The sequence below is a fragment of the Thermobia domestica genome, chromosome 8 (assembly GCF_964235325.1).
Source record: "Thermobia domestica chromosome 8, izTheDome1.hap1.1, whole genome shotgun sequence".
Lineage (NCBI taxonomy): Eukaryota > Metazoa > Arthropoda > Insecta > Zygentoma > Lepismatidae > Thermobia > Thermobia domestica.
Window position 1 is genome coordinate 172053277 of NC_137461.1, and position 27142 is coordinate 172080418.

Genomic DNA, 27142 nt, shown 5'->3' on the forward strand with positions numbered 1-27142 from the left:
CTCTTCTGCCATGCTTATTGCATTCTGACTATCCCCATTTTCTCTCTCTCTCTTCTTCTGTATTGTTGATTTCTTGTATTTCTGTTTCTTTTTTCCTGAATTACTACACTCAGTAGTCTTAACTCTTCAATACTCTTTGACTTCAGTACTACTGCTATCAGTACAACTGAACTTTACCTCATCCGTACCACTGCCTGACGAACTCTTGTAATTTACACTTTTTTTCTTGTTTTTGTTTTTCTTTACTTTTTCTACCCTACTTTGTGCCGTTGTTCCAGCGACATCTAAGTCACCCACTGTCACTGACGATATGCTTACACTTTCTCTAGACTCCGTTGAACTCTCGGTTTCCTCACTCTCCGAAGTTTTTTTTTTTTTATTTTTGGTATATATATATATATATATATATATATATATATATATATATATATATATATATATATATATATATATATATATATATATATGTGTGTGTGTGTGTGTGTGTGTGAGAGAGAGAGAGAGAGAGAGAGAGAGAGTGAGTGAGTTATAGAAAAGATGGTTGATCGGTGAGGAGAATCAATAGAAGCAGGTATAACTGCAATTTGGGCTGATGACCTGGATTTTCCCAGTGCGAAACTCAACAAGCTTTAAAGACCTCATAAGAGATTTAACGATTCTCATATTAAAATGCGCAAGTTCTGTACTTTCCTCACTTGTTAAACGTCACCCAGGTTCTCTGCAGTGGAAAACACAACAATGCGTAGACAGCAGCTACTGTTCAACCAACAGGATTATTTGCTCTTCGCAGCACAAGGTATTCTGCCGCTGAACTCTTCCGTCATTGCATAATAAAGCTTCGTTTAAATCGGTTCCGTGGACATCATTAATTGAACGCCCATCTTTTAGAATAGAATTACCCGATATTATGCTTGATCCTTCTCGGGATCTGTTGCACTTGAAGGAAATTCTAATGTATTAGGATCATATGCTGTCTCCCTATTTCTATGCTTCCGCTTCAAGAATTACAGAACGGCCGAGAGACGGCAACCGTTGTATGAGTTGAATAATTGAGTTGTGATGGAACATTAGACCATTAAACGATAATGAATTGTTTGAGATTCGAATTGCAGTTACACCTGCTTCTGCTGATTCTGCCAAGCAATCAACCATCTTCTCTATAACAACTTCGAACATTACCTCTCTCTATTGACGTATCAGTACAACTAAACTTTGCCTTATCCGTACCACTGCCCGACAAACTCTAATTTAAACTCTTCCTGCCTTTTCTTTTTCATTGCTGTTTCGAACCTGGTTCTCCCAGTTGTTCCAACGACATCAATGTACATCCACTGTCACTGGCGATATACTTAGACTTCCTCTAGTGGGCTCTATTAGTGGCTTTATATCGCACAATGTAACTATTAATAATTACACTCTAACTGTTTTCGTTCTATATTAATTCTTCACCATACAATATTCTAGCCAAACTCCACATTAATTGCTATATAAACTTTACTCAGAAGCAGCCACGAATATTAAACATCTAGTACGAACAAATTCTGACAAAACAAAATTCTAAATAAATTAACAAAGTCTTAGCAACCAGTTTCTATGTCTTCTGTAAAAATTTAACATTGCCATGAACTGGATGATTTTATGGCAATTTCACTCCATGTTCTTTCAGTTTACTTTCCAACAGGTTCCTTTGAGCTCTCACTGTAGTTACCACTTCACCCAACATATGACGTTAAAGTTACGTGAGCTCTTTACCCAACGAGAATTTTAAGGCACTAGTATAATACAACTGTTTTTCTTTTCTTTTAAATTCTTATGTCTAACTCGCGCGCACTCGGATTTAGCACTTCGTTTACAAAAGGAAACAAAACTGTGCATACAAAAATCTTTGTGCCTTAGTCAATACAGCGTGGTTACTTTTCCGTAGTGTAATAGTTAGTATATGATGAATAGCCTTCAAATGGTTATGCACTTTAAAAAAATCATGCAAAAATGTCCTTAAAATCGCCATAACATACATCCAAACATGCACTTAAATTTTCCTAAATATGTCCTTCGAAACTAAAAATATAACACTAAAATGTAAGAAATATAATAGAAATGGCTTTGAATAACGTGTTTTAAGAACACTTGTTTATCCCCTTGTTTCAGATGTTATAATTGTCCTTGAAATGCACATAAAGTTCAAATGAATAAAAGCAAGTTCCTCTCACTAAGAGGTATTTGCACTTCTTTGATGAATATTGCGTCGTTTGCATCAAATTTTGTGACAATGTTACTTACTATTTCAGTATTATCTGCGTGGTAAGCATTCTGAATGAAGCCAAGTACCTCATCGCGTTACAACAGGAGAAGAGAGGAGCAGAATATTTCAAGCAGGTTCCTTAAACTTAGCTTGACTACTGGAGCTTTCAGAAAAAAACTTTTTGACAAGAAATCACACTATTTACTTATGGATAAAATGTACGAACCACTTCAGCTACACAATGAAGCTCATGCACTACATAGATTACATGGGTCATTTTTGGATATAAAACCTGAAGACCTGTTACAGTCTTTTTCATATAAGAAGCTGCATCTGTACATACCACTAACACCCGACCATACCCAAAGGCCACAAATGACTCAAAGAGTCATTGAAAAAGGCTGCAATACTTGAGTGGTTAACACTTTCGAGCACAGACAATGCAGGTAAATAAGAATTCCTTCTTTCTTCTTCAACACTGAGTATATCAAACACAAAATTTGCACCTTTGCTGAGAATCAGTGGTTTCATCCAAAGAAACCCAGATACTATTGTTCGTTGCTTTTTTTCTTAACTCACTCAGTTTCACTGTATAACATCGGGATGTAATTTTTTCTTAGGGTAGAAACATCTAGCAAAGGCTGTTTACTATATATTTCTAAAAATTCTGCAAATTCCTTATTTTTGAGTTTTGCCAATGGAATATTTGCTGACACCATAGCTCAACACAAATCTTCGCTGAACTCAAATCATTGAGGTCCTGATTTGTTAATTTATACTTTGATTAAAGTCTGATGCTACTTTCTTTTAATTTTCAATACCTTGTTTTTTTATATGCTTTGAAGTTATTAGATGTTGCGTTACTTGGAACCTCTTTCCCGCAGTCAGTGTAATTTCACAAAATTTACAAAATAACACTGATCAGTCTGTAGTAAAGTCTTCAAATTCTTTAACATATGCGTCTCATGTAGTGAACGACGATCTGTTTTCTTTCGGCATGTCAAACCGCAATCTGAGAGATAGCACATAACTAGCTAACTTACTCCTTCAATACTGCTGGAGACGATAAAAGGTTATTCTAGGAAATGTTCTGTCTGGGTAAGTAAGGAGGAAAAAAATGATCTACTCCAGGGTTTGAACATACGAGCAATGATCAAGAAACTATTCACTCAAACCGCTCGACTATTTCGTATGCTACTTCAAATTTTGTTTTGTGTAATTTTTTTTGTTTTGTTTTGTTTTGTTTTGTTTTGTTTTGTTTGTTTGTTTGTTCCTATAAGCAAAAAAGAAGCTGAATTATATGGAGTAGGAAATAAATGCTATCCTAATACTAAGTTATTAAATATATTAAGAATTAAAATCTCTGTATATAACAAAATATAGTTCGTGTGTCATTTTGTTCAAATAGCATCTAGGACAGTCAGGTTTTGGAAATACGTGTGTTCGGTAGCGTTCAGCATTAACCATTTGACCTGGTTGTAGCAGCTTATAGTTAACTACACAGACTTGATCCCACCAAACCCTTAGTATGACTAGCTTTCTATAAATATCCTGTTGTGGTACTGATGTTGATGGTTCCCCGGAATGCACCCATGATTCCCTGTGCTTAGGATTGATGCAACAAATAAATTTTCATCACCTATCACAGTTCAATGCAAAAACGACTTCCGTTTTTGTCTTTGAAGCGGAAATCAATAAATAGTTAAATGTTATGTATCGTTTATTTCTGTTAATTCATGTGGTACGCAGTTTCCTCATTTCTAGATCGTAATATTTCACTGAGATCATTTTAATGGCAATTAAATTAGGTAATATCGTTTTCCAACATCTTAGGTGAATTTATTGACATGTGTAAACCGTACTATGTAAAAATAATTAGGTAGTCCAACCTATTTTTTATACGTGGTCTCTGTTTCAGGTCTCTCGGAACGTAGATTCTTTTTAACCTCATTGTATCAATTAAATAAAGTGAAAACAAAGGACAGTGGCAGTATTAACGTTGGGGAACCTGGGGCAACGCCCTAGCAGCTCTGATCAGAGGGGCACTAGAACGTAAAATTTAAAAATTAAAAAGTAATATATCTTTTTAAAAAAATTACTTAATTTGAGTTTAGTACTCACGGAAAAATGCCCGCAATATGCCATAAGATATGAAGATTTATTGTTTTTCATCTCAGTTCCAGACCACATATTGCAGACCTATAGTGAAGGAAACGTGGAAGCACTGCGATAGGATGTCTTCGCTCGCTCGCTGTATTTACCAGACATCGCTCCTTCAGACTGCCATTTCTTTCGGTTGATGCAGCATGGCCTTTCTAAGCAACACTTCAGATCTTTTGAAGATATCAAAAATTCGTCCAGTGGGTGGATCGCCACAAGATAACCTAATTTTTGTTTATTTATTTATTGCGGTATCCATGAGTTATCCGAAAAGTGGGAAAAGGCTCTTAACTTGTGAAGGACAATACTTTCAATAAAAACTGGTGATAAACTAGCTACTAATTTCCTGATACAATGTATCAGCATAGCAGTTCAGCGAGGCAATGTGGCTTCCATTTTAGGTACATTACCCCTGGCAAATTATTAAAAGAGGTTTTTCTTTTATAACTAACAATGCAGAATTTGCTGTTTTCTCATATTTTTCTTTCTTTCTTTGCTACGCAACATCGTTTTATCTTTTTCTTTTATGTATATATATAAAGTATGAAACGATGTACTTCAAGAAAATATATTGCAACTATTTTATGAAATAAACATGAGATTTGGAGCAAAAAACAGTAAGAATTAGTTCAAGCACTCAATACTATTCGGATCTTTTTCTTGCTTTCTTGGTTGTTTTTAAGTGTTATTTTTTCCATTTAAAATAAATTAATAGGGTGTAGGAAAAGTCGCATTTCTGGACAAATTTTGTGAAACAACTAAATATCGTTCATGAACCATTACTGAAGTTGTCCAATAGTCGGGGTTTTGCATTTGGATACATGTGATAAGTGAAGCCATTTAAGGCACTTTTCTTCCAAGCATAGTAAACGGTGACTTTATGATGGCCAGTCTCTAGTAATATGTTGTGTAATGGATTAGTCTTTGCTTTTGAAAAGTTAATAGGGACGTAAAAGGACAAGGTCGGGCTTTCTTATGTGAGATCAAAAGGGTAACGTTTTGTTACGAAGGAAACACAGTAGTATACTGTTTTCTTTTGTAGAAGTAAATCATGGTCATATGGGTATTGAATCTTGCTATCAAGTGTATCGCATTTCTATGATTTTGTGTAGGAAACCACTACGATATATACGATACTGCGATAAATAAATAATTAAAATGCAGGTATTCTCTTTAAATAAATTGAGTCACACATACTGATGACCACCTCATTCTTTTAAACAGGATCAACTTGACAAATGTTATCATTTTGCTGATTAGCAAACCCAAACGTGTTGAAATTGGCTATTTACTCTTCACACTCAATTTGTATCTTAGCCAGTATAATAGATCTTTTTAAATATCTTGTATATTTTGTTCTTGTAACGGTCTAAAATAGATAGATGAAAACTCGAAATGAATGGAAAAGATTATTTTGATCTCAAAACCCAAAGTTCTTACTGCTAACGGCAGCCATCATGCAAGCTAATATTATTTATGCGAATGTATGAAATAATGGGAGAAAGAATGCGTAATTCTTTAAAACAGGGTTGGTTTGCTCATATTAATGTCGAACAAATATTTATAATTTCTGTTCTCTTTGTATCATTACTTTAGGTGAAGAGCCTCATTCGAGAGAATCCGTGGCCATTAAATAATAAAATCAGATCCAAATTGTGGCCAGCTTTGTGTCAACAGCATGGACGAGATAAGTCAACTTCTGAAGCATTTTACTGGGATATGGTCCACCAATTATTTGGTTCGACTGGTAAGTATTTTCGCCACTTGTACGAACCTGACAAGTATTCTAATGAGTAGAATCAGGTCAGTAATGTGGTTAATAATTATGTGAGAATTGTCAATTGTAGCTTTATTTATGTTTAAATAAAGTAGATAAGATTATTATTATTTTTAAACTTACAAAAATCACTGCGAAAGGAAAAGTATTATGTATTTTACTATGTGAAATCATTTGTTTTCTTTCAAAGACATGACAGTATATTTTTAAACAAAACTTAAATAGCAGATGCTTTATTTTTAATTTTTCTGTTAAATTGATCGGTGGAAAGGCTTGCGCCTTTAAATAATACGCCAACGTTTTTAAAGAAAAAGTGCATAATTGAATACAAAAAATTACAGGTAAATCAAATTGTCTTCAGTAAATTGAGAGATTGTACAAAAATTAGTTAAATATAACAGCAAACGTATACTTACCTAAACTGTAGTTTACAAAAAGCAAACAAAATTGAGGAAACATAAAGTTAGCAAAATATTTGAGCCAACACTGTAAGTGGAAATTAGAGTGAGTGTGAAATCCATTTGTTTTCATGAAATGTTTTCAAAATCGTAATTCATATTCAGAAACCATCTCTCAGAGAAGTTTTTGGTATTTTAGTGTTATTAAGCTATTAATTAATGGAAGCTTCACAATTTGTTGAGCGCAGCCCAGTGAAGCATATATGATTAAAGAAAAAGGTAATTAAATGTTGACGTTGAAAGTGGTTGCAGCTAAAGCATTGTTCAGTTTATTGTTTGCTGTATTTTTTTCTTTTGTTTGTTCTGTTTTTCCTATTCACATCGTCAGTAACACAACATATAATTTAAATATGAAATTTGACATTACTGTTTACAGTACGTTACTGAACCCTTAATCTTGCAGCGTAATGTTGTTTGCTCAAATGTTGTTTCTTGTAAACAGTTGTACCAGGATATTGAACTTTACAGAAGTCATCTCAGTTTTAGGCGACAATTTCGATTACAGGTAGTAGCGCGCGTAAACACATTCAAGATATTATTCCTGCCACTTTGAAAGTGCTGTGTGTTGATTTGCAAGGAGGATGATTGTTCAGTGTGTGACTGGTTGTATTACTTCGATTATTACAACCGTGTTGGTGAGCTACATTTATGTTCTTTTTGGTACTGATTATAGTTATAGCTAAATAATTGAACAGTATAGACAAAAGATTTCCCTATGGCGAAGAAAGAGATCAATGCTACGTTGAATCACAAGAAAACAGGCTACTCTGTTGATATTGGAGATACTATAGATATCGAAGGCTTTGACGTACTTTCAATGTGAGGAGAAATTGCATTTCTTGCTGTGACGTGAGAACCTGCCGCTCAAGAGAGCAAGAGAAAGGGCAGTGAAACTTTCCGCCGCAAACGCAAATCGTATAATGGTGCAAAATTTACATCTTGTAAAGAAGTATAAGGTTTTAATTCATATGCTCTGTCCCTCACATCACTGAGAGGAATGAACAATCAAAACTGTACAGGCGCTGTCGTACAGGAGACAGGTGGAAACTTGTAAGGACTCTGGACGAGCCATAGCTGTATTTATCGGAGTGTAATGAGAAAGAGGACTACTGTTTATTCTAGCCGTGATTCCAGAGGCCTTTCTTCCTGGATACGTAAACGTGCGAGTAATTCTCTACGCAGCTTCGTGGGGGTTGGTGGCTATAGCTATAATGTCAAACTTCGCTACACAGATTAGAAGTTTACTATCCGCTTATATCAATGCAGCTTATTACCAGATGAATGTTTTGGAGTCCATATACCGTTATGATGTTCTATTTCTACATAGCAGCGAGACATCTTGTGTTGTCATTCATCGGGACAGGGCGTTCAGTCATACGGTAAAGTCAGTGGTGACGTGCATGGTGGTTGGCACGTGAAACGGGAATTTATGCAATCCATTTTACAGACATTCCTGTGAAATCCACTGATGCAACGCCACCGTCAGCAGCAGCCGCGCATACTGAACAGTCTTTGGAAAGCTTGCCAGTTGGTATGAAGCAGACATGATCAAACTATGATTCACACGGTCTTCTTCTGTGGAAACAGATGCAGAGCGAAGCTAACAGGTGGGCTTGCACATGGAGCGCAACAGCTGGTGGTGTCGCGTTATTTCTTATACTGACAAGGGTGCCGAATTTGTTACCACAAACCTGAAACGAGCTTCTGTGATATACCATGAATTATTTTTCGTCCCTCATTTTGTAGTGTTCTCGTATAGCTAGATGGCTACCCCACATGCCTTTAAGTTAGTGCGCATGGACCTGGATTTAACCTTGGTTGGAGCTACACAGTTTTCAGTGTTGAGGCAATTGGGAGGTTATTAAGAGGTAACGAATTCGGTAGTCAGAAATGATGTGTGTTGGGGACCTTGAATTTACGCAATATGCTTGACTATTATAGTTTTTCGTAGATATAGAATCATGACATTTATAAGTCTAAAAGGTCTGACCGAGACATATTAATGTAATTAGTGTAATACATCCCTCCATAATAAAACGTCATTTCACTATCGTAATATGTAAAGTGTTCATTTATTTTAGTCTCCCTGGAGTGCCAACTGGACAGCTTGGTTGTTTTCTTGCCAAAGTCTTGGATTTAATTCGCAGTGGAATCATGTGTGGCTCGCATTTTTAAAATGCTGAATTCGGCTAATGTATCCAGAAATTTAGAAGTGTCGTAAAATTTTAATCCAAAGTCCGTGTATTATAATATAAATAATTAAGATGTTCTAAGTTATATCAAGTTATACTGTTGAATTATGAAATAGAAAACTTAATTGAAGATATTCTAACACTATAGATAAGACTTTAATTTTTTTTTTAAATAACAAAAGAACCATCACATAGTATCGACTTTTATTGATTTTTAAGCTTAACTCATATACAGGTGCAGTATCCAACATTGAACTGTCATATTAAGTACTGAAGCAAAGAAACTCGTAAAAGATCGTGTGGGATGTATTCTCCTTGGTAAACTATGATGAATGGAAAATAGAGTTCCAATGTACTACCAATTAAATTAAAACATAATGAACTCAGCTAAGTTCATACATATATGTCTTCCATCTGGTGCTCATCCAAATGCTCTTTATGATATTTCATTCCGATACATGGGAAAATTATCGAAGGATAGGTAACGTAGGATTAGACGAGAATCATAAACTGAAAAAAAGGAAAAGGTAAAATTAAAGAGCTACATGATAACTGGTCAGCAACTATAAACTCATTACGGCTCATGATCAAAATTCTTGAATTATGGTGAGACGTCATTTTCCAGAAAAGACAAAACAAAAGTGCACTATCTAGACATCTGAAATGTACAAGTATTGACAAAAAGAAGTATATGACAAATTAGACTCAATTGCATAGTTGCTAATGCACCACAGCACAAAAGTTTGAGCAAAGTAATGGCTTACTTTGTCAACGTGAATCTAGATCGTGAAAGCGTCACACGCTTGGAGAGTGAAAGTGTACACAAGACATAGTTTGTGACAATCCGAAAATTCCGTTTTTCAGGTTGTAACCACTGTAAAAACCTAGTTTAACATCCAGTGATGTTTTTCTTTCTTTCTTTGTTTTCTCTTTTCCCTTTTTCAAAATATTTGAAGTAGGATCACTACACAGTCGTCCACTTCTGAATATAGATCATAACCTCTTGTTATGGGAACTAGCACCGTTTTCTATGTTGTAGTAATCCTAAAAATAATGATGGTATTTAATGGACTTTATTTTCGTCCTTTTTCGACAGCGAAATTATGTAACGTTCGAGTTACATATTTAAGTGGAATCCGAACAGCTCGGATTTTCATCAGATTTCTGATCCCATCTCGTGATTCTTACGTTAGAAAATTGCTTACTGTGTCGGTTATAGCCATAAATGTGAAAATCATATTTAGATTCTTTTCTGTTTTATATATAAGGCTGAATGTTTGTTTCCTTGTACTCTATACAAATCCACACCGTTGGATATATATCTAGGTAACTGGAGGGAAGAGATTGTTGGTCATTCAAAACTAGAATTAGAATCATAATTCATATATATATATATATATATATATATATATATATGAATGAATAACATGAGCGCATTGAAGCAATGTTTACCCTATGATGATAGTGGTAAATTTACCTGCGTATCTTGGCCACACACAATATCGATTTGTTATTTTTCTTAACTCTTTCGTATTCCCATATAAGAGGCAGTTGTTCTGTATTTGTGACTGGAGACAAAGAAGCATAGATTCCCACGATTTGTTCTTGGAGGTCAATGGCCAGAACTACCCTGATAAAGGGTTGGTGAAGGAAGATGTGAATAATAGAAAGCTTGTACAGGAGTTCAGGAAATGGTTGTACGTATTTGTTCACCCTGTCTGTTTTTGTAAAACCATTAGCTATATCGGCTCTTTTATCAATGGGTATCTTTAGTAATTCTGGAAAATTCTCCAGGTTAAAGCTAACGATCTCAATTGTCAACTATTGACACCTGACGGCTTGTCGAAAGGTAGCGGAAGTTTTGAGATATGAATTTTCTTAAGATCTTCTCAAAACATCTTTTGCTCTGAGGGAAACACTTGTAGCTCATTAACAAGAGGTAGACGATACTATACAAGAACTACAAAATTAGAATGTGCATATGTGCCAAAAAGAATAAAAGAAATACGTCCAGAATGAACCATCATAAAATATTTGTCACTGTTTAATCAGTTCAGGTGAAAGTTCCTTACTGTACAGACAGTAAAAGAGCGGTTCTAGTACTGTATATTTTTATGATTACTCCATATACATTTTTTAAAAATAGCTGCCGTGCCATTCCTTATTAAAATTTTACAATCAAGTAATATTAGAAATCCTATTCTAAAAATACACCAATCACACTTATTTTCTGTAAGTTGGCCACTTTTCAATGGAACCGATGGTGGCTAACATAGACAGGTTTCATTATATATATATATATATATATATATATATATATATATATATATATATAACGTTTGTCCATTATAGAAAGCCCACTGTTGGTTTGGCATATAACGCTGAATGTTGGTTCGTTTGCTTGTCCGCTACACAATTCCAAACCATTTAACCGTTTAGAGTGAATTTTACAACATAGTACCTATCTCGAACTTCGTTCGTATCATGTTAGTTTGATTAAAATACGTCTTCTGAGGGGAAGAGGTTCAAAATAAATAGAGTAACCCAGAAGGGTCTTAAGTTAGGGAGATGAAACTGGTTATTCAAATTAATCGTTAAGAGTAATTGGATATATGTACGAGTGATCTCGAAAATTCTTTTAAGGTGAGTAATTTCTATAATACATACTTTATTTGCATAAAATAACAAAATTAATAGTAGTATTTGAAATGCTTGAAATGAATTTTTGATGTAGTTAGCACTCGGGTTGAGCTGAGTTCACATCATTACAGTTTAGCTGAAATACATTTCCCAAGGAGGAAGAGGATGTAATTTTTTTTCACATTATCTGCCCACCTTTGTTTCGGTCTTCCTTTTCTTCTGTTAGAGTAAATATTCTCATTCATGATCCTTTTGGGAAGACGATCGTCCATATGTTCCTCGTGACCCAGCCACCTTAGTCTTTGCGCTTTTATGTATCTCACTATTTTTATTTTTCAGTACCTTCAAACCTCAGTGTTGTATAAAACAAAAAATAAACTTCAGTTGTATCATCCAAGGCCATCAACTAAAACCGAGATATGTAATTTAAAAAAAAAAAAAAAACGGAATGAAAAGTAATAATAATAACCAACAATGCTTTCATCATGATATTATCACCGAATTAATTTGCTATTCAGAAGCTACGGAAAGGAAGAACGGAGCAAAATCAAAAATGATAAGTGACCTGTTTAAAGCATATTGACAACCTAGCCACTCAGTGCCTAATTGGGGATGCAAATTGAGTGCTACTAGGCGCCTACCACTCACCATCTAGAATGAGTGGGACAAACTATAAAATTAACTTGCGAGAGGTTTCTCATTTGGGGATTAGACAAATAAAGATACGTCCACTTCATTTAAAATAAAACACTGTATTTCGGTAATCTTATGAATGAACTGTAAGATCTATGAATGTTAGCTATAACGGATATTCGGATTCATTTGCCAGACAGGTACAGAACGATCAAGTATTGAGCTTTGAATTCTGACTCGGTGCCACACATACCTGGATTAAACTGGTGTATTCCCTCGTCGTTCTGGTGTTGAACTCTGCTCCTTAAGCTGAAATTCCTTGTTGGTGGACGACGAAATGGGCATTGAGGAATGGCTCCTCTCAATGCAAATCTCTGCCTAAGTTCTGCGTCGTTAGAATATGTTGAAGTACAACGTACTGTCTTCTCTTGTCATCTGGCTGATATTCAAATGAAACTCGATTCTCCAGAATCGAACCCAAGAATGATCACGGTAAATTGATCATGGACTTCTAAGAATTATTCGCTGTCGTAACTCGGCAAACTCTCCAAGAACTCTCTCCGTGAACTGTCCGTGAACTCTCTGAGAACTGTCTGTGAACTGTCCGTGAACTGCCCTAGAACTGTCCTAAAACCTTCTCGTCCTCCGGTTTTGTTTGGCGGGGTCCAACTACCATCGTCTGCTTTTTCGTCTGCTGCGGCACGTGTAACACCGTTTTCACATGGAGAGACAAATTCCTTCCATGTGTCAAAACTCAAAATTGCAATCCTCGACACGCTCTGATTTCCCGGTTCTAAGCAATTCTCCGTACATCCGTAATCTCATGAAATTCATAAAATCCTACAGATTCAGTTTATACAATTTCTAGAATCTGGCTAATGTGAGGAAAGACACATTGTCAACATTTCCTTCCTACATTGCCAGACTCTTAACGATGACATTCTTATACACAAGTGTTTACAATAAATTGCTGACACAAACGTTAACAAGACTGTGCAGCTTGCATTTACTTCACATTTACAACATTAAATTCCCATAACCTTATTAACAATTCCGCGACATAAACATAAAAATAAAATCAAAATATACAACTTATTATCCTCGAAAATCGAGTACTTCCACATGTCCCCCCTTAAAAAATTGGTTGCTCCGCAAACCAAATTCGACATCGTAAGAGGGCGATTTTCTATAAACACCCTGTACATGATATATACTAACACCATAGTAAAGATAAATATAACCTTGAAATGAAATAAAATACGTATTGTTATGCAAAAGAAATTATATAAATAGTAATCGATATTCCTTCACCTAACATGTATTCATAATATATATATCTTTGAATTTTTAATTTAATTTTCCTTACTTCCTAAAATTATAAAATACAATATTTGAAATGTGATGTAGCAAAGTATATCCTCGCGACATCTAGCGAGTTTTTGCTGAAATACTTGCACATCACGTTTTGTCAAGAGTGATTGTGCATGAATACATATATATTAGTTTGCAAGTACTCTTGAGTTATCTCCTCTTAGCGACAACGCTTTTATAGTGTCGTATTACCAAAAACTTCCATTACTCTGACTGTCCATACGTGCCAACCAATAAATTTATTGGCCGTATCAGTAATGTTTTAACTTCATTTATTTCCACCTCTCTGTGAATGGAAATCTAAAACAAAAACTTGTAACATAGTTTTTAGAACATAGTTAATTAACATATTCACAACCGCACTGTAAAACTTGAACATATTAATGTTTTATTTTCATGAAAATTTTATTCACTGAGATTTTAATCTGAACAGAAAGAAAATCCTAACGCAGGGCATTGGAAATCCTGAATGTACTTCCCGCATAGTTACTGCAAGATCATCAGTTTTTCAATCAAGCTTTGTCAAGGTTAATTCAACTTCCTGCCTTCTGTTCACGCGTCACCGTTGACTGGATAACATCGAGTGCTAATATTCCGTCGCACTTATTACATTATTAGTTTTAAAACACTTTATTTTACAAAACCACTATGTCACATGGACAAAAGAATTCACTTTTCATCTTTTTCGGGCACTCAGTTTTCCCGTGTTTGTCGGAATCATCGTTGAAAACGTCGGTTTTCGTGAATTTACAGTGTCCCATTGATGTATTAGTGTCTTTCTCATCTTCTGTGGTGATGTGGTGTAATTGTGTGTGTTTCCGTTCAGTTTCAGTGCTCTTACTAAAATCTACTATACTACCATCTGGCAAATTCTTAAAAATAGTGATTTCAGTGCTTTGTGGAATAGTTTTTAGTGTAGATTTGCTCTTATTAAAAATAGTGGCATAAATTGGTGATACGTGGGAAACTGCGTAAGTCTCAGACTCATCTCTACCATTTACTTCTACATCTATGCTTGATCTTACATTATTTCTACTATTTCTTACACTATTTTCGTATTTTCTCTCTATCCTATTTAATTTTAACACAATATAACATGTTATAATTACTATTACTACTAATACACTTCCTAAAACTAACGCTGATATTAATAATAATATTGTATTGATGTCCATTTCCTTCGCTTTCGGATATTATCTGAAATAGACGAGAAATAGATAAAGTCGGGATAGGCCTACTTAAAATTCGTAGAAAAGTACATTTATTATAGTTAATTAACTTATTAAAACATCTATCTTGTGTCTGCCTTCACTTATTGCGTTCTAAAATCGCGTATTTTTGAAGCAGTCTTATTTTGTTCTTTCTGTGTCGAGCACCCTTGTTACTTTCCTAGTAATCTTTGTGCATGACCATTGAAACTTTAGCTATGTGTGAAGTCTGTCAAACCATAACTTGGAGACTATATTTCACACTTAAAAACTCATGTTTTTACTCTTTTCTATCATAAATATAGCATTAAATTATACTCGCTATATCTCTCTATATTTAAGCTTTTATTACTTATTTCGTACGTATTTATGTAGTTTAAACCTTATTTTAATCATTTCCGTGGTTAAATATGAATAATTTTATTAAATACTAATTTTTCTTGAATTTCTAAAAGTATATTATATGATTTTACGCTTGAAGTAGGATGGAAATTGAAGCTGCGGGCGCTTCAACGGGGCTGAACGAAGCGAATCCCGTTCGTGTCCACTCGAGTTCACTCGGAACCATTCGAGATTACCATGTGCTCGGGGCCTGGAGTGGAGATTAGCGTAGCCTCGCGCGGAGTTACTCTCTCGCGCAGGTCTCATTTCTCATTCTCTCCTCCAGCTGCTCAGAGTATTACTGTTGTTTAACGCAAACCCATACAAAATAAGATGTGAGCCTTGCTCATATCGTTTACCAATTACGTTCCACAATAAAATTAATGCTTTTAATGATTCTCTTCAATCAATATTGATTGATTATTACTAATTCTATTAAAATACATTATTTTCTTTTCTTTTCTTTTCTAAAACTTACAAAAACTTTCGGATTTTAAAAATAATGAATAAATACGTTATTACTACATACACTAAACATTCTTTAACACTATTTGTGAATTATTTCTAGCTTTATCTATGCTTATTTTCATCTTTTAACCTTTTAATTCACCATTTTCTTACAATATAAAATTCATTATTCACTATTTTCTAAAATTACTTGTAATATTTATACATATATACTATCTACTATTACTATAATAGTAACCTATTACTAGTTCGTCTATTAGATCTATTATTAACTATTTTTAGAGTTGTTATTACTAATATTATTACTTTCTACATTTATTTTCCTTATCCCTTCTTGAATGTTTGAATGTTTTTAGACTTTATCTATTGATGATTGATGTCACTATCCTAGATTCATCTAGGTAACCTATTTCTCATCTATTTCTATCCTTATTTCACAATTTTCTTCATTTTGTTCACACTTTATACGGAAATGGGACATCGTTTGGTACACCGTATTACAATACAACCTATCCGGTTTGGGTAGAATAACTAGTATGGACTATCATAGACTATAGACTTTGTTTACATAACTTTATACCTTCATATGGTGATGGTGTTTACTATTGGTGATGGCTGTTTGGTGAGTATGGAATGCATGAACTGAATACACTTTGACATATCTCCATGTTTGTTTACATTCAATTTCCTAGTTTTTTTTTTTCAAAATTTTCAAAATTACCAATAATTAATTCCAACGTTTACGAACTGGTTTACAACCTTTTCTAGACTTTTTTTTTCACAGTAGTTCATGGACTACAAACAATTTTATACAATATGATCCTAAATAATATTATTATTATTATTGTTATTATTATTATTATTATTATGATTATTATGGTTCACTATTTTCTACTTTATATTTTCTTATCGATTTATACAGTCTGCAATACAACGTTATTAATGCTATGACTGAAATAATTAATACAATTATAATTCCTGCTATTACGTACATTATGTAATTCGTCCTAATTATTAGTAGTGGTACAGTGGTATCCACTTTCAGTTTTAATAAATTTTCAGCTAGATTGTTGAGTTCCTCATGGTGTATACTAAAATTTAATTGCTTTAGCGTCCAATTCCCTATCAAACTTAAATGCTTATTGTTTACACTTATTACTTTTCTAGTTGGAATTGCCAATTCTCCAAAAATTAGGTTATCAAATGAATCGTATTCAACAAAATACGAGCAATTGTTCTCATAATCCACCTTCGTCGATGTTACTTCATGATGTTTACCTAGCTTAGTGACATATCCTTTTACCAATGACGAGTATAATACTCCAGCATGAGTATATCTGTACACTACCTTGCCTAGGTATTTCTCTGTTTGTTGTTCGCAACCACTTAACGACCCATTGAACACAATATTATTCAAGCATTTAGCAGCAGCATCCAATGATATCTGCTCGCAAAAATACAAGAAACTCTTGAATTCACATTTCGATCGATCGAGTGTGTGATATATTCCATTGGCTAAGTATACCACTTCCGGTAACTTATAGTACGTTCTAAAGTTGTTAGTCAGATAACCCATAGAAATTACATTAAACATCTTCGAAACTGTATTTTCGTAAACAATTGGCGTTTTTAATAATAAGTCGATGTTGTTTTCATTATAGTCATATTTCATTAAATAAATCGACGATACTCGATAAAACATTCCTATATCAGAACGATAAATTGAATACTTCAAAATATCATGACTATTTATAAATTTATTCACATCTAAGTTTGACAAAATATGATAAGATAATTGGTTGCTAAGTATGTCGTTGAATATTTTAGTCACTCTTTCCCTAGCTAAATGGGAAAATAGATTAGTCAAAATTTTCCTTTGAGCTTGCTGCAAGTAGCAATACATCTCTTGCAGTTTACTCCTTACATTCTGAAGAACATGATGTACCTTAACTACCACACCATGCATTATTGAAATTTCTTCATTATGCGATAATTTTAATTTATGAATCTCCTCAGCCAATACATTTTCGTGTTCGGACAATTTTTGAATTGAGGTCGACAACTGTTGTGTGTGTATTAGGTTATAGGTTGACAATCCTATATACCCAAATCCTAATAGCATAGACCAAATTGAACGTTTAGTCCTTGCTGATTCCATACATTTAGAACTACCATTTATGAATACGAACTGACATGGTATTGAATTTATTATATTAAGTCTAAATTGTCTTTCCCTTTCTGCGTATTCATCCAGAATATCATATGATTCGCTACACACTTTGTGCATTGGCACAGCTTCGTGAAAGTTAACATGTAATCGAATTGTTGTATATACCATATTTGATGCATGAACTGCCAATGAATCTTGTGTTAGGGCTATCCCTACGTCCTTCATAGTTACTTGATGATGATCATCTGACTTCGCAACATGAACCATAACTATCAATTTTATATAGATCACCCACATTGTTGTTTCCATATTCTAATGTTTCCTTTTCAATCTTGAATAAAATTCTGGAATTAGTAAAACCTAATATTAATTTCCTGTTACTGATTATTTATTTATTTATTAGTATTTTAGCCTACTATCAACAATTTATTTATTCCTATGTATTTTATCTTTATTTTATTTTCTAGGTATCAACTGATTTTAATCAATACTTTTAATTTTACATTCCATACATTTATTATTTATTCACAATTCTAGTAACTTATAATTCAAAAAGTGTCTATCGATTCGGGAAATTTCCTGATGGAGATTAGCATTTCCTCCAATCTCGGGATTAGGGTTTGGTTGAGAAAGTGCCCCCTTTCTGACACTTCATCGGTAGACCCAATTTGTACCATAGTTACATTAGACCCTATGTTAAACTCTTTTTTTTTTCACCAAATCGAAATTTTACTCATCACCATCTGATGTTTGATCTGTCTCATCATACCTTTCACCATTTTTACTTTCTACAAATAATTTTAAACGTCTTAAGTCTATAGTATCACTCTTCTTTTCACCATTTTTCGTTTCATACTGTACCTTGTATGAATTATTGTTTATTTTGTCCACTATTACCCCTTTAGTATTGTAACGGTTACCAAAACATGCGGGCAAACCTGCTCTCGGCATTTCCCTTATTAACACTTTCTGACCAATTTCAAAACTCGGTTGATCAAACTTTTTCTCTATTTGCTTCTTCTGAGATCTAAATCTTCTCTGCAAATTTTTGTACGCTAGCTGGCGTGCCTCTTTTATGCTCTGAAGTCTCACCTCATTGTCGACGTATTCGCAAGGAATGTCTAGGTCCTGCTCAAGAAACGTTCTTGGTTCGACTCCATGCAAAAGATAGTATGGTGAAAAACCAGTACCATCATGCACTTGCGTATTAATAGTAAATATCAAACTTGGCAAGATCTCGTCCCAGTTTGAAAAATCCTTGTCAATGTAATGCTTCATTACTTGTTGCAATGAGCCAATGGCCCTTTCCGCACTTCCTATAGAATAATGGGCGCTAGTATTCGCAAAATGCAATTGCATTCCAAATTTCTCAGCCATTTCTTCCACTATTCGGCTACGATGAGATGATAGCCTTGTGGCGGGCCGGCGGTATGCGTTTGCGTAGACCGGCACCCACACAAGAGAGTTTTGTAATTTCCCAAAATACTTCTATTTAGTCAACCAAAGTTTCTGCAAAACACCAACTATAACTCGAGCGGTAAAGTTATACTGGAAACAGGAACTCAGCTAACAAAATAGTCTGAAGAATCTTAGTATTACACGGTAGCGTTGGCCGTGGCCAAGACTTATCTTCTAATGGAAACAATGGAATCGTTATCCTGATTAAGGTTTTATAACCAAACAATCCTTTGGGATATCTCTTGAAACAAAACTCGACAAATATGTTCCTTGCAGTAAGCCTGCAGTTTATTGGCTCTAAGCAAATTACAAGAACCAGAGCCGGGGCGATAGTGTAAGTACTGTGTCTATATATAAGAGAGTTTAACTTACGTGGCGACGTTCCAATAGGTAGTAAAAATAACTCACTGAATGTCACTGAATAAAACAAACTAACTGTAGCACTTTTCACAAATAAAACAGAACTGCACTAGACTGGGAGGGCACGAATCAGTCCTAGTGGGTAGGTAGGTAAGAGGTATACTATTTGATCTACCGGTCTGCGAACAGACATCAAATAGGGTAGGCTACCAGAGGTTAGGAACAGGTTACCGTTTGATCTACCGGTCTGCGAACAGACATCAAACAGGGTAGGTGTAAAGGTTACCGTTTGATCTACCGGTCTGCTAGGCAGACATCAAACAAAGTTGGTTACCAGAAGGAATTAAGGTTACCGTTTGATCTACCGGTCTGCGAACAGACATCAAACAAGGAAGGTGTAAGGGTTTACCGTTTGATCTACCGGTCCGCGAACAGACATCAAACAGGGAGTCACTATTTGATTACCGGTGCGTTTTAGGCCAGCTAAGCAATAAACTTAGAGTCTGTCAAAACACACATCAAATAGGGGTGCGACAGAACTTTAGCCGTCAACTTCCTAAGCTTGCCAGCAGTTTCTGGAGCGAGTCCGGGCTGAAGCGAAACTTGCGGAAGTAGATTGCCAAGTTCGGAAGGAGGTAACTTTAGCCGTCAGTTTCCTAAGCAGACCAGCAATTATGGGAGAACCCTGGCTGAACCGTCTTGCTTTCAGAAACAGATTGCCAAGTTACTGTGGGGATTAGGTAGGGTAGTACTTTGACCGTCAGTTTCCTAAGCCGACCAGCAATTATGGGAGAACCCTGGCTGAGCCATCGAGCTTTCAGAAACAGATTGCCAAGTACTGGGTAAACCAAGGTAGTGAGGTAGGTAACCAAGAGATTGAGTAGGCAGGCCTCCGTAGAGGCAGAGAGGTTGGAAGGCAGAAGGATGGACAACTAGAGACTTCTTCGTGATAAGTTCCTGAACTGAAACGTGCCTAACGAATTGCGTACTCCTCGTAGTCTGCACGTCTCTGAGGGGTTCAGGAGAGGGACGTTGTCCGACGAGAGAGGCCAAAACATGCGTTTTTAAGGGCCTCGGTCGGAGGTGCAAGCGGCACCAATTTACGGTCTGTGTGCAAAATAGTAACGTGAGCAAACGTTGCACGAGGACCGTAAGGTCAGAGGTTGAGCATGCGTGGAGATCTAAAAAGTACCTAGGGCGGAGCCCGAGGGGGACCAGTATCCTGAAAAGAAAGATTATTGGCTTTGCACACGGTTTGGGTGCACAAGGAGCTCGGAAGAGTTCCACTCTGAGGGGCGGAGACGCTAGCTATTGGAACGAGCCATGCCATTAACATCTAGATTGGCTAGAACAAGGTGCCTTGGGCGGAGCCAGGCCAAAGATAAGATTGTGTGTGTGCGCATGCGTGTGCATGTGATGTGTAGTCCTTGAATTTATGTGTGTAAGCCCCTTTCTCTGGAAGAATGAGGTTACATCGAGATATTACAGAGAATTGTACAAATAGTATCTTATACTATAAACATATATTAAAACATAAAAGATTTCAAGTAATAAACTTGAAAGGTTTTATACATAATGAACTCAAGACCCTTCAACAGTTTATCTTACTTGTTTTCGACCAAAGACACACATATATATTTAATGTTCTGAAGAACGAAAAAGAATCTTCTTTCAGAAGCAAAAATGACATTTTAAAGATACACAAACTATATGGGTTTTCTTAACAGTATTCTACCACTAATAATAATAATCTAACTTGTTAAAAGACTACATCAATATAGAAAAAAAACTAAGCTTCTGTATCGAACCAGAAGGGGAGAATGTTTATCTTAACTGCTGTTGACCTACAGGTCAGAAAGGGGGAACTCGGTGAAGGCAGACAGGATGTCTGGTTTCCAGCTAGGAAAAAAAAGAACACTCAACACGAATTTGTCTTTTAAAAGAAGTAAATGAAATACGAATTCTGTTGCAGTTTTTTTTAAAAAAATAAAAAAAGAAATAATTATTCGCAAAAATAGTTTGCGAATTTGCGGCTCCACTACAGTCCTTCCTCCTAGGGAAAGAAAAATTTTAACTGGAAGGCAAAATTTAAGTTTTAACTGTAAGGCAAAAATTTTTCGTACTAACTACAATCAAAATTTGAAAAAAAAAATTCCAAAATTAAATCTTAACGATAGTTCCTAGACCTAGTAACTCTCTGATTGAGATGAGGTGAATCATCATCTTGTGATTCCTCGTTAAAAGTTATTTCACCAGAAGCAGCTCGATAAGTAGCATTAAGAGCTGGACTATTTGATTGTACACCTGCAATGATTGTTGGCTTAAAACATATGGTTCTGATACAGTCTGAATTACACCATTTATTTCTATGTCTACAACAATTAAACTTAAAACTACAATACACACAAAGAAATATCAAAATAGTAAACATGATTATATAAGTTAAAATAGAATAAGAAAATACATGATTACTTTGTCTTATCTGCCATTCTTGTTCATTAATTAATTTTTTAACATCCTCAACACGATGGCTGTCATATTGTAAATCTGTAACTTTGTGTATGATATGATTTAATGGCAAAGTAAATTCCATATTCTTAATATTGATCTTTGAGTTTGAGAATATACAACAATCAATGCTATCATTTAGTAGTGGAAGCAAATCTTTACTTGTACTGTTACTTACATATATTTCCTGAGAACTGATTAAGGAATTTGGACCATAAGCTTTACAGTTTCTATCTAAAGTTAATTTTTTACAAGTATTAAACATATGTTCATCAATCTTACAATATTATGGTAAGATACTTCAATAATCAAATACGGATTTTGAGGCTGTATAAAGTTGGAAATGGAATTAATTTATACATATTAAATCTTAAACCATCAGTGAAAGGTAAACTAATAACATAACCAAGATTTTTCTGATTGATGAAAACAATTGATCTAGATGTCTTTATTAATGTATGACATGCGAATTCATAAATGTCTGACTACAAGTATTGACTACGTTTAATAGACAACACAGTGTCATGAATAGTTTTCAAAAGACTATTTAATAATAAATAACATATGAAATGACATCTGATTCAATTATCGTAAATAATTAAATAAGAGTCATTGATAATTAATATCTGAAATACCAAAATGAGAATTTTAGATTTCAAACAACCAAATTAAATTTATGAAGTTAATTAAATATTCCTCTTTGGTTTTTCACCATGTATGTATTTTTACATTTGCTCAACCTTGTGGAGTTTTCGGGTGATTACACTTAATTAAAGTTCTAGATGAGAATACCCAGAACAAATAACCAAAAGTTTTTATATATATATATATATATATATATAATCAAGCAAGCAGACAAGGAGAGAGGATGTCTCATGATGGCTGCGAACAAAAATGGAAACTACACTACCTACTAATAAAGTCTACTAATAATATAACTTTAACCTATTAGCATGAACTACAAATGTTTTTCTTCGATTAGCAATAGTACAATTAACACCTTTAATTTTAACTACTTTGTATGGACCGATCCACTGTGAACCCAATTTCTTGGATCGTCCTCTTCGAACAGATTCATCTCTAAGTAACACTTGATCGCCTACTTTAAACAATTGTTCTTTATGAGAGGCGGTCTTATCATATTGTTCTTGGTTTTTAACCTTAGCTTGTTTCAGTTTTGATCTAGCTAACTCGTAACTGTTCTGAAGCTTCTGCTTTAGGGTTTTGATGTAATCATCATACGCGTAATTAATGTCGGTAGTTTGTTTCTGTAATATACCAGGGATGTTAGCCATCCGGCCAAACATCAACTCGTGTGGAGTATAGTTAGTTACTGAATGCGGAGTTGTATTGTAAGCAAAAGCAGCGTATGGCAACCAGACGTCCCAGTCCAGTTGATTTTCAGACACATAATGCCTCAGATACTCAGCAAGAGATCTATGAACTCTTTCAACGAAGTTAGTCTGAGGGTGGAATGCACTAGTATGTAGTTTCCTAATCTGGAACATGCGACACATTTTCTTAAAGGTATCGCTCATAAAATTAGTTCCTTGATCGGTTAAAATGGTTTGAGGTATACCGAAAACACAAACAAATTTCGTCACAAAGGCTTGAGCTACGGTTTCTGCATCTTGTTGCTGTAGGGGAATGGTCACTAAATATTTCGATAATTCATCTTGGCATGTTAAGATGTATTTGTTTCCGAGAGAACTCTCAGGAAACGGCCCTACAAGATCTAAAGCACATTTCTCAAATACTACTTCAGGAGTGGTGGTCAAAACCATGGGAAGTTTGACATTTGGTTGGGTGAGTTTGTTCTTTTGACACGACTCACATTTCTTTATGTATTCTTCGACATCGGTGTTTAGTCTTTTCCAAGATTTCGGATCGATATTGTTCAATTCTAAGTACGATTTGATTTTAGCTATAGTTCGATGAATACCTTGGTGTCCACCGGTAGGAAGGTTGTGAAACTCTTTCAGAATCCTACTCTTTGTTTCTTCGTCAAGGGTAGAAGGTTGACCTTCTGGATCGGGGTCTAAATATGCAATACGACTCAATGCATCAGCATTGGTATTACGGACACCTGCTTTATAAACAATCTTATAATTATATTCTTCTAGCTTAATTCTCCATCTTAAAAGTCTACTACTAGGATCTTTTACACTAAACACCCAAAGTAAAGGTTTATGATCAGTCACAAAGGTTGTTTCCTTTCCAAAGATGTATGGGCGGAATAGTTTGGCAGCCCAAACTATCGCAAGTAATTCACGTTCGGTTGTGGAGTAATTTCTTTCAGCATTATTTAGTGTACGACTAGCGTAAGCGATTGGTTTGTCTTGACCAATTTGGCCCTGAGACAAGATAGCTCCAATTGCGACTTCTGAGGCGTCACAGGTAATAATAAAGGGACGGCTCATGTCAGGATATTGAAGGAGAGGTGGTGATGTCAATTTTTCCTTCAAAGTTTGGAACGCTAGTTCTTGTTTGGTTTCCCACTTGAATGGAACATCTTTCTTTAACAAAAGAGTGAGGGGTTTGGCTATATTGCTATAGCCTTCAATAAATCTACGGTAATAAGAACTTAATCCTAAAAATCCACGCAATTGCTTGACATTTTTCGGATGCGGAAAATGTAACACTTTCTCAATTAAGCGAGGGTCTGGCTTCAGACCTTGATCTGTTATTTGATGTCCTAAATATGTTACTTCTTTTCTAAGAAATTCGCACTTATCAGGCTGAAGTTTGAGGTTGTAGGTTCGAAACCTATCAAATACAAGTTTCAATCTTGACATATGGTCCTTTAAGTCTCTACTATAGATACAACAATCGTCTAAATACGAAAAACACTTTAATCCTTGTAATCCGGATAGAACAATATTCATCATTCTCTGAAATGTTGCGGGGGCACCGCATAATCCAAAGCTCATGCGATTATACTCGTAATGACCATATGGTGTACTGAAGGCGGTCTTACTACGGTCTTCAGGTCTAATTCTAATTTGTTGATACGAACTGGCTAAATCCAAGGTCGTAAAGTACTTCGATTGCCCTAACTGATCTAGTATTTCTGTAATATTCGGTAAAGGAAAGCTATCTCCAATAGTAATCTGATTAAGCCTACGAAAATCTAAACATATACGAATCTTAGGTTTCCCTGATGCATCCATCTTTTTCGGCACTATTAATATCGGAAAATTCCAAGGACTCTTGCTTGGGGAAATTATACCTTCATCTAACATCTTATCGATTTGATTTTGTACTTCTGCCTTATGTACCTCGGGAATACGGTACGGTTTCTGAGTCACGACTGTACCTCGTTTGTCGGGATGAATGGGGATGCTATGTTCAAGCACATCAGTATAGGAGAGTTTGTCTCCCTCTAAATAAAATAAATCATGATATTCTTCACAATGCGACAGTATTAACGCTTGCTCTTCTGAATTCAAATGGTCTAATCGCAAGTTCTGCCTAAGTAATTCTAAACGCGATTTTAATCCTTTAGTTTGACTTGCATTGTCAGATTTGCTCAATGCACAAACACTATGAGATTTTGTCATATCAAGAAGTGGTTCAAAATCTAAAGAGATTGGAGGAATTTGTACGTCTACCTCATTTTCAGTCAAATTCAAAATGCTAGTAACACATTTGTTATCGGATGCTTTAACTATAGCGTCTGGCAGGAATACACCGTCTGCCAAAGTACGTTTGGACAAAAATCCTATCCCATTATCTTCAGTCTTAACTTCAATTAGCTTTTCAGTACGTGCTGGGATCTTTACTTTAGTTCCTACATCAATTTTCAATTCAGCTTGTCCGTCATACGAAATTACACAATGATGTTCAAGAAGAAAATCTCTGCCTATTATACCAGCTACATTAGGAGGTAATAAATCACTACGCATTACATGAAAAGTATGAGTCACGCTATTCTTGCCTATTTCTAGTCTAAGATCTAATGTACCTAAAGTATGGGCATGAAAATTATTGAATCCATGCACTGGAGTGGAGTCACATCTATGTATCTTTCTCAACATTGACTCACGTAAATGGCTATACTTAATAAGCGATAGATCTGAGCCTGAATCTAATAACATTTCGTAATTCTTATTTAAATCAATCATTCGTACTTTAATTTTACCCTTTTCATCAATTATACTCTTAGTGGAACATTCACATAATTGGGCGTAACGTCCAATTGTATCAGACTTAACAGAATTTCGATCAGGTTTCTGAGGTGGGGACACCTTCGTACAATTATTACTCGTTTGTTCAGTGGAACAAAGGAAAATCTTCTTAACATTATCATTCTGAGTTCTATTACTATCAACACGTTTCTCTAATTTAACTTTTGAGGAGTTGTGTTTCGATAAACAACATAAAGACTTATTCTTACTACAAGATTTTGGCTTGGTGCTGTGGTCAGCACGGCATTTCTCTTTCAATTCACAATCATGCGTGTCAACTACGGGATGACGACGCGGTGAGACATTATTCGGTTTTGGTCGCGGAGAAGGTTTGCGCGGTGTACGGCGCTGGGGACACACATACACTGGGCGACGCGGAGAAGGACTACGCGCTGGGCGTTGCTGAGTGCGACGCGGAGAATGACTATGCGATCGGCGACGCTGAGTGCGACGCGGAGAATGAGCACACGCTGTGCGATGACATTGAGGACGGCGCGGAGAAGAATCTCGCGCTGGGCGACGCTGACTGCGACGCGGGGAACGGCTTCGCGTTTTGCGGCAACGAGAACTACGCGGAGGAGGACTGCGCGTTTGCCGGTGATGAGAACAACGCGGAGAGCGACTTCGCGTTCGGCGATGCGGAGAACTACGGTTCTGCCGGGTACAAACATGGATACGCTTCTTCGCACAAGTATGGTTAATTTTCTTACAACAACGTAAAGCACAACAAGAATTGGAATCCTCTAATTTGTCACTATTTTCACTACAATGTTTATCATGCGGTTCTTCATGCGAGTCTACTGAATGATCACAATCTTCTAAGCAATGAACCTTTTTCCTAAAATTTCTACTATCCTTACGGGAATGAGAAAAGTTATGAGAATCTCTAGATTTACTTTCAGAATGCTTTTTCTGGGAAAATTTCCTAT

The 27142-nt window shown here is 35.4% G+C and overlaps 1 protein-coding gene across 9 annotated transcripts in view; it reads left to right on the forward strand.

The window, feature by feature from the left end:
- The window catches only part of sky (GTPase-activating protein skywalker), a 493757-nt gene that overhangs the window by 108476 nt on the left and 358139 nt on the right, over nucleotides 1–27142 (forward strand). For 8 of the 9 annotated variants that reach the window (XM_081769280.1, XM_081769272.1, XM_081769271.1 and 5 more), the window contains one exon: nucleotides 5999–6149. In XM_081769280.1, the coding sequence (XP_081625406.1) occupies nucleotides 5999–6149 (151 nt within the window). Of the gene's footprint in view, nucleotides 1–2543; nucleotides 2689–5998; nucleotides 6150–27142 lie in introns of those variants that run through there. The other variant, XM_081769279.1, reaches the window with a different exon arrangement.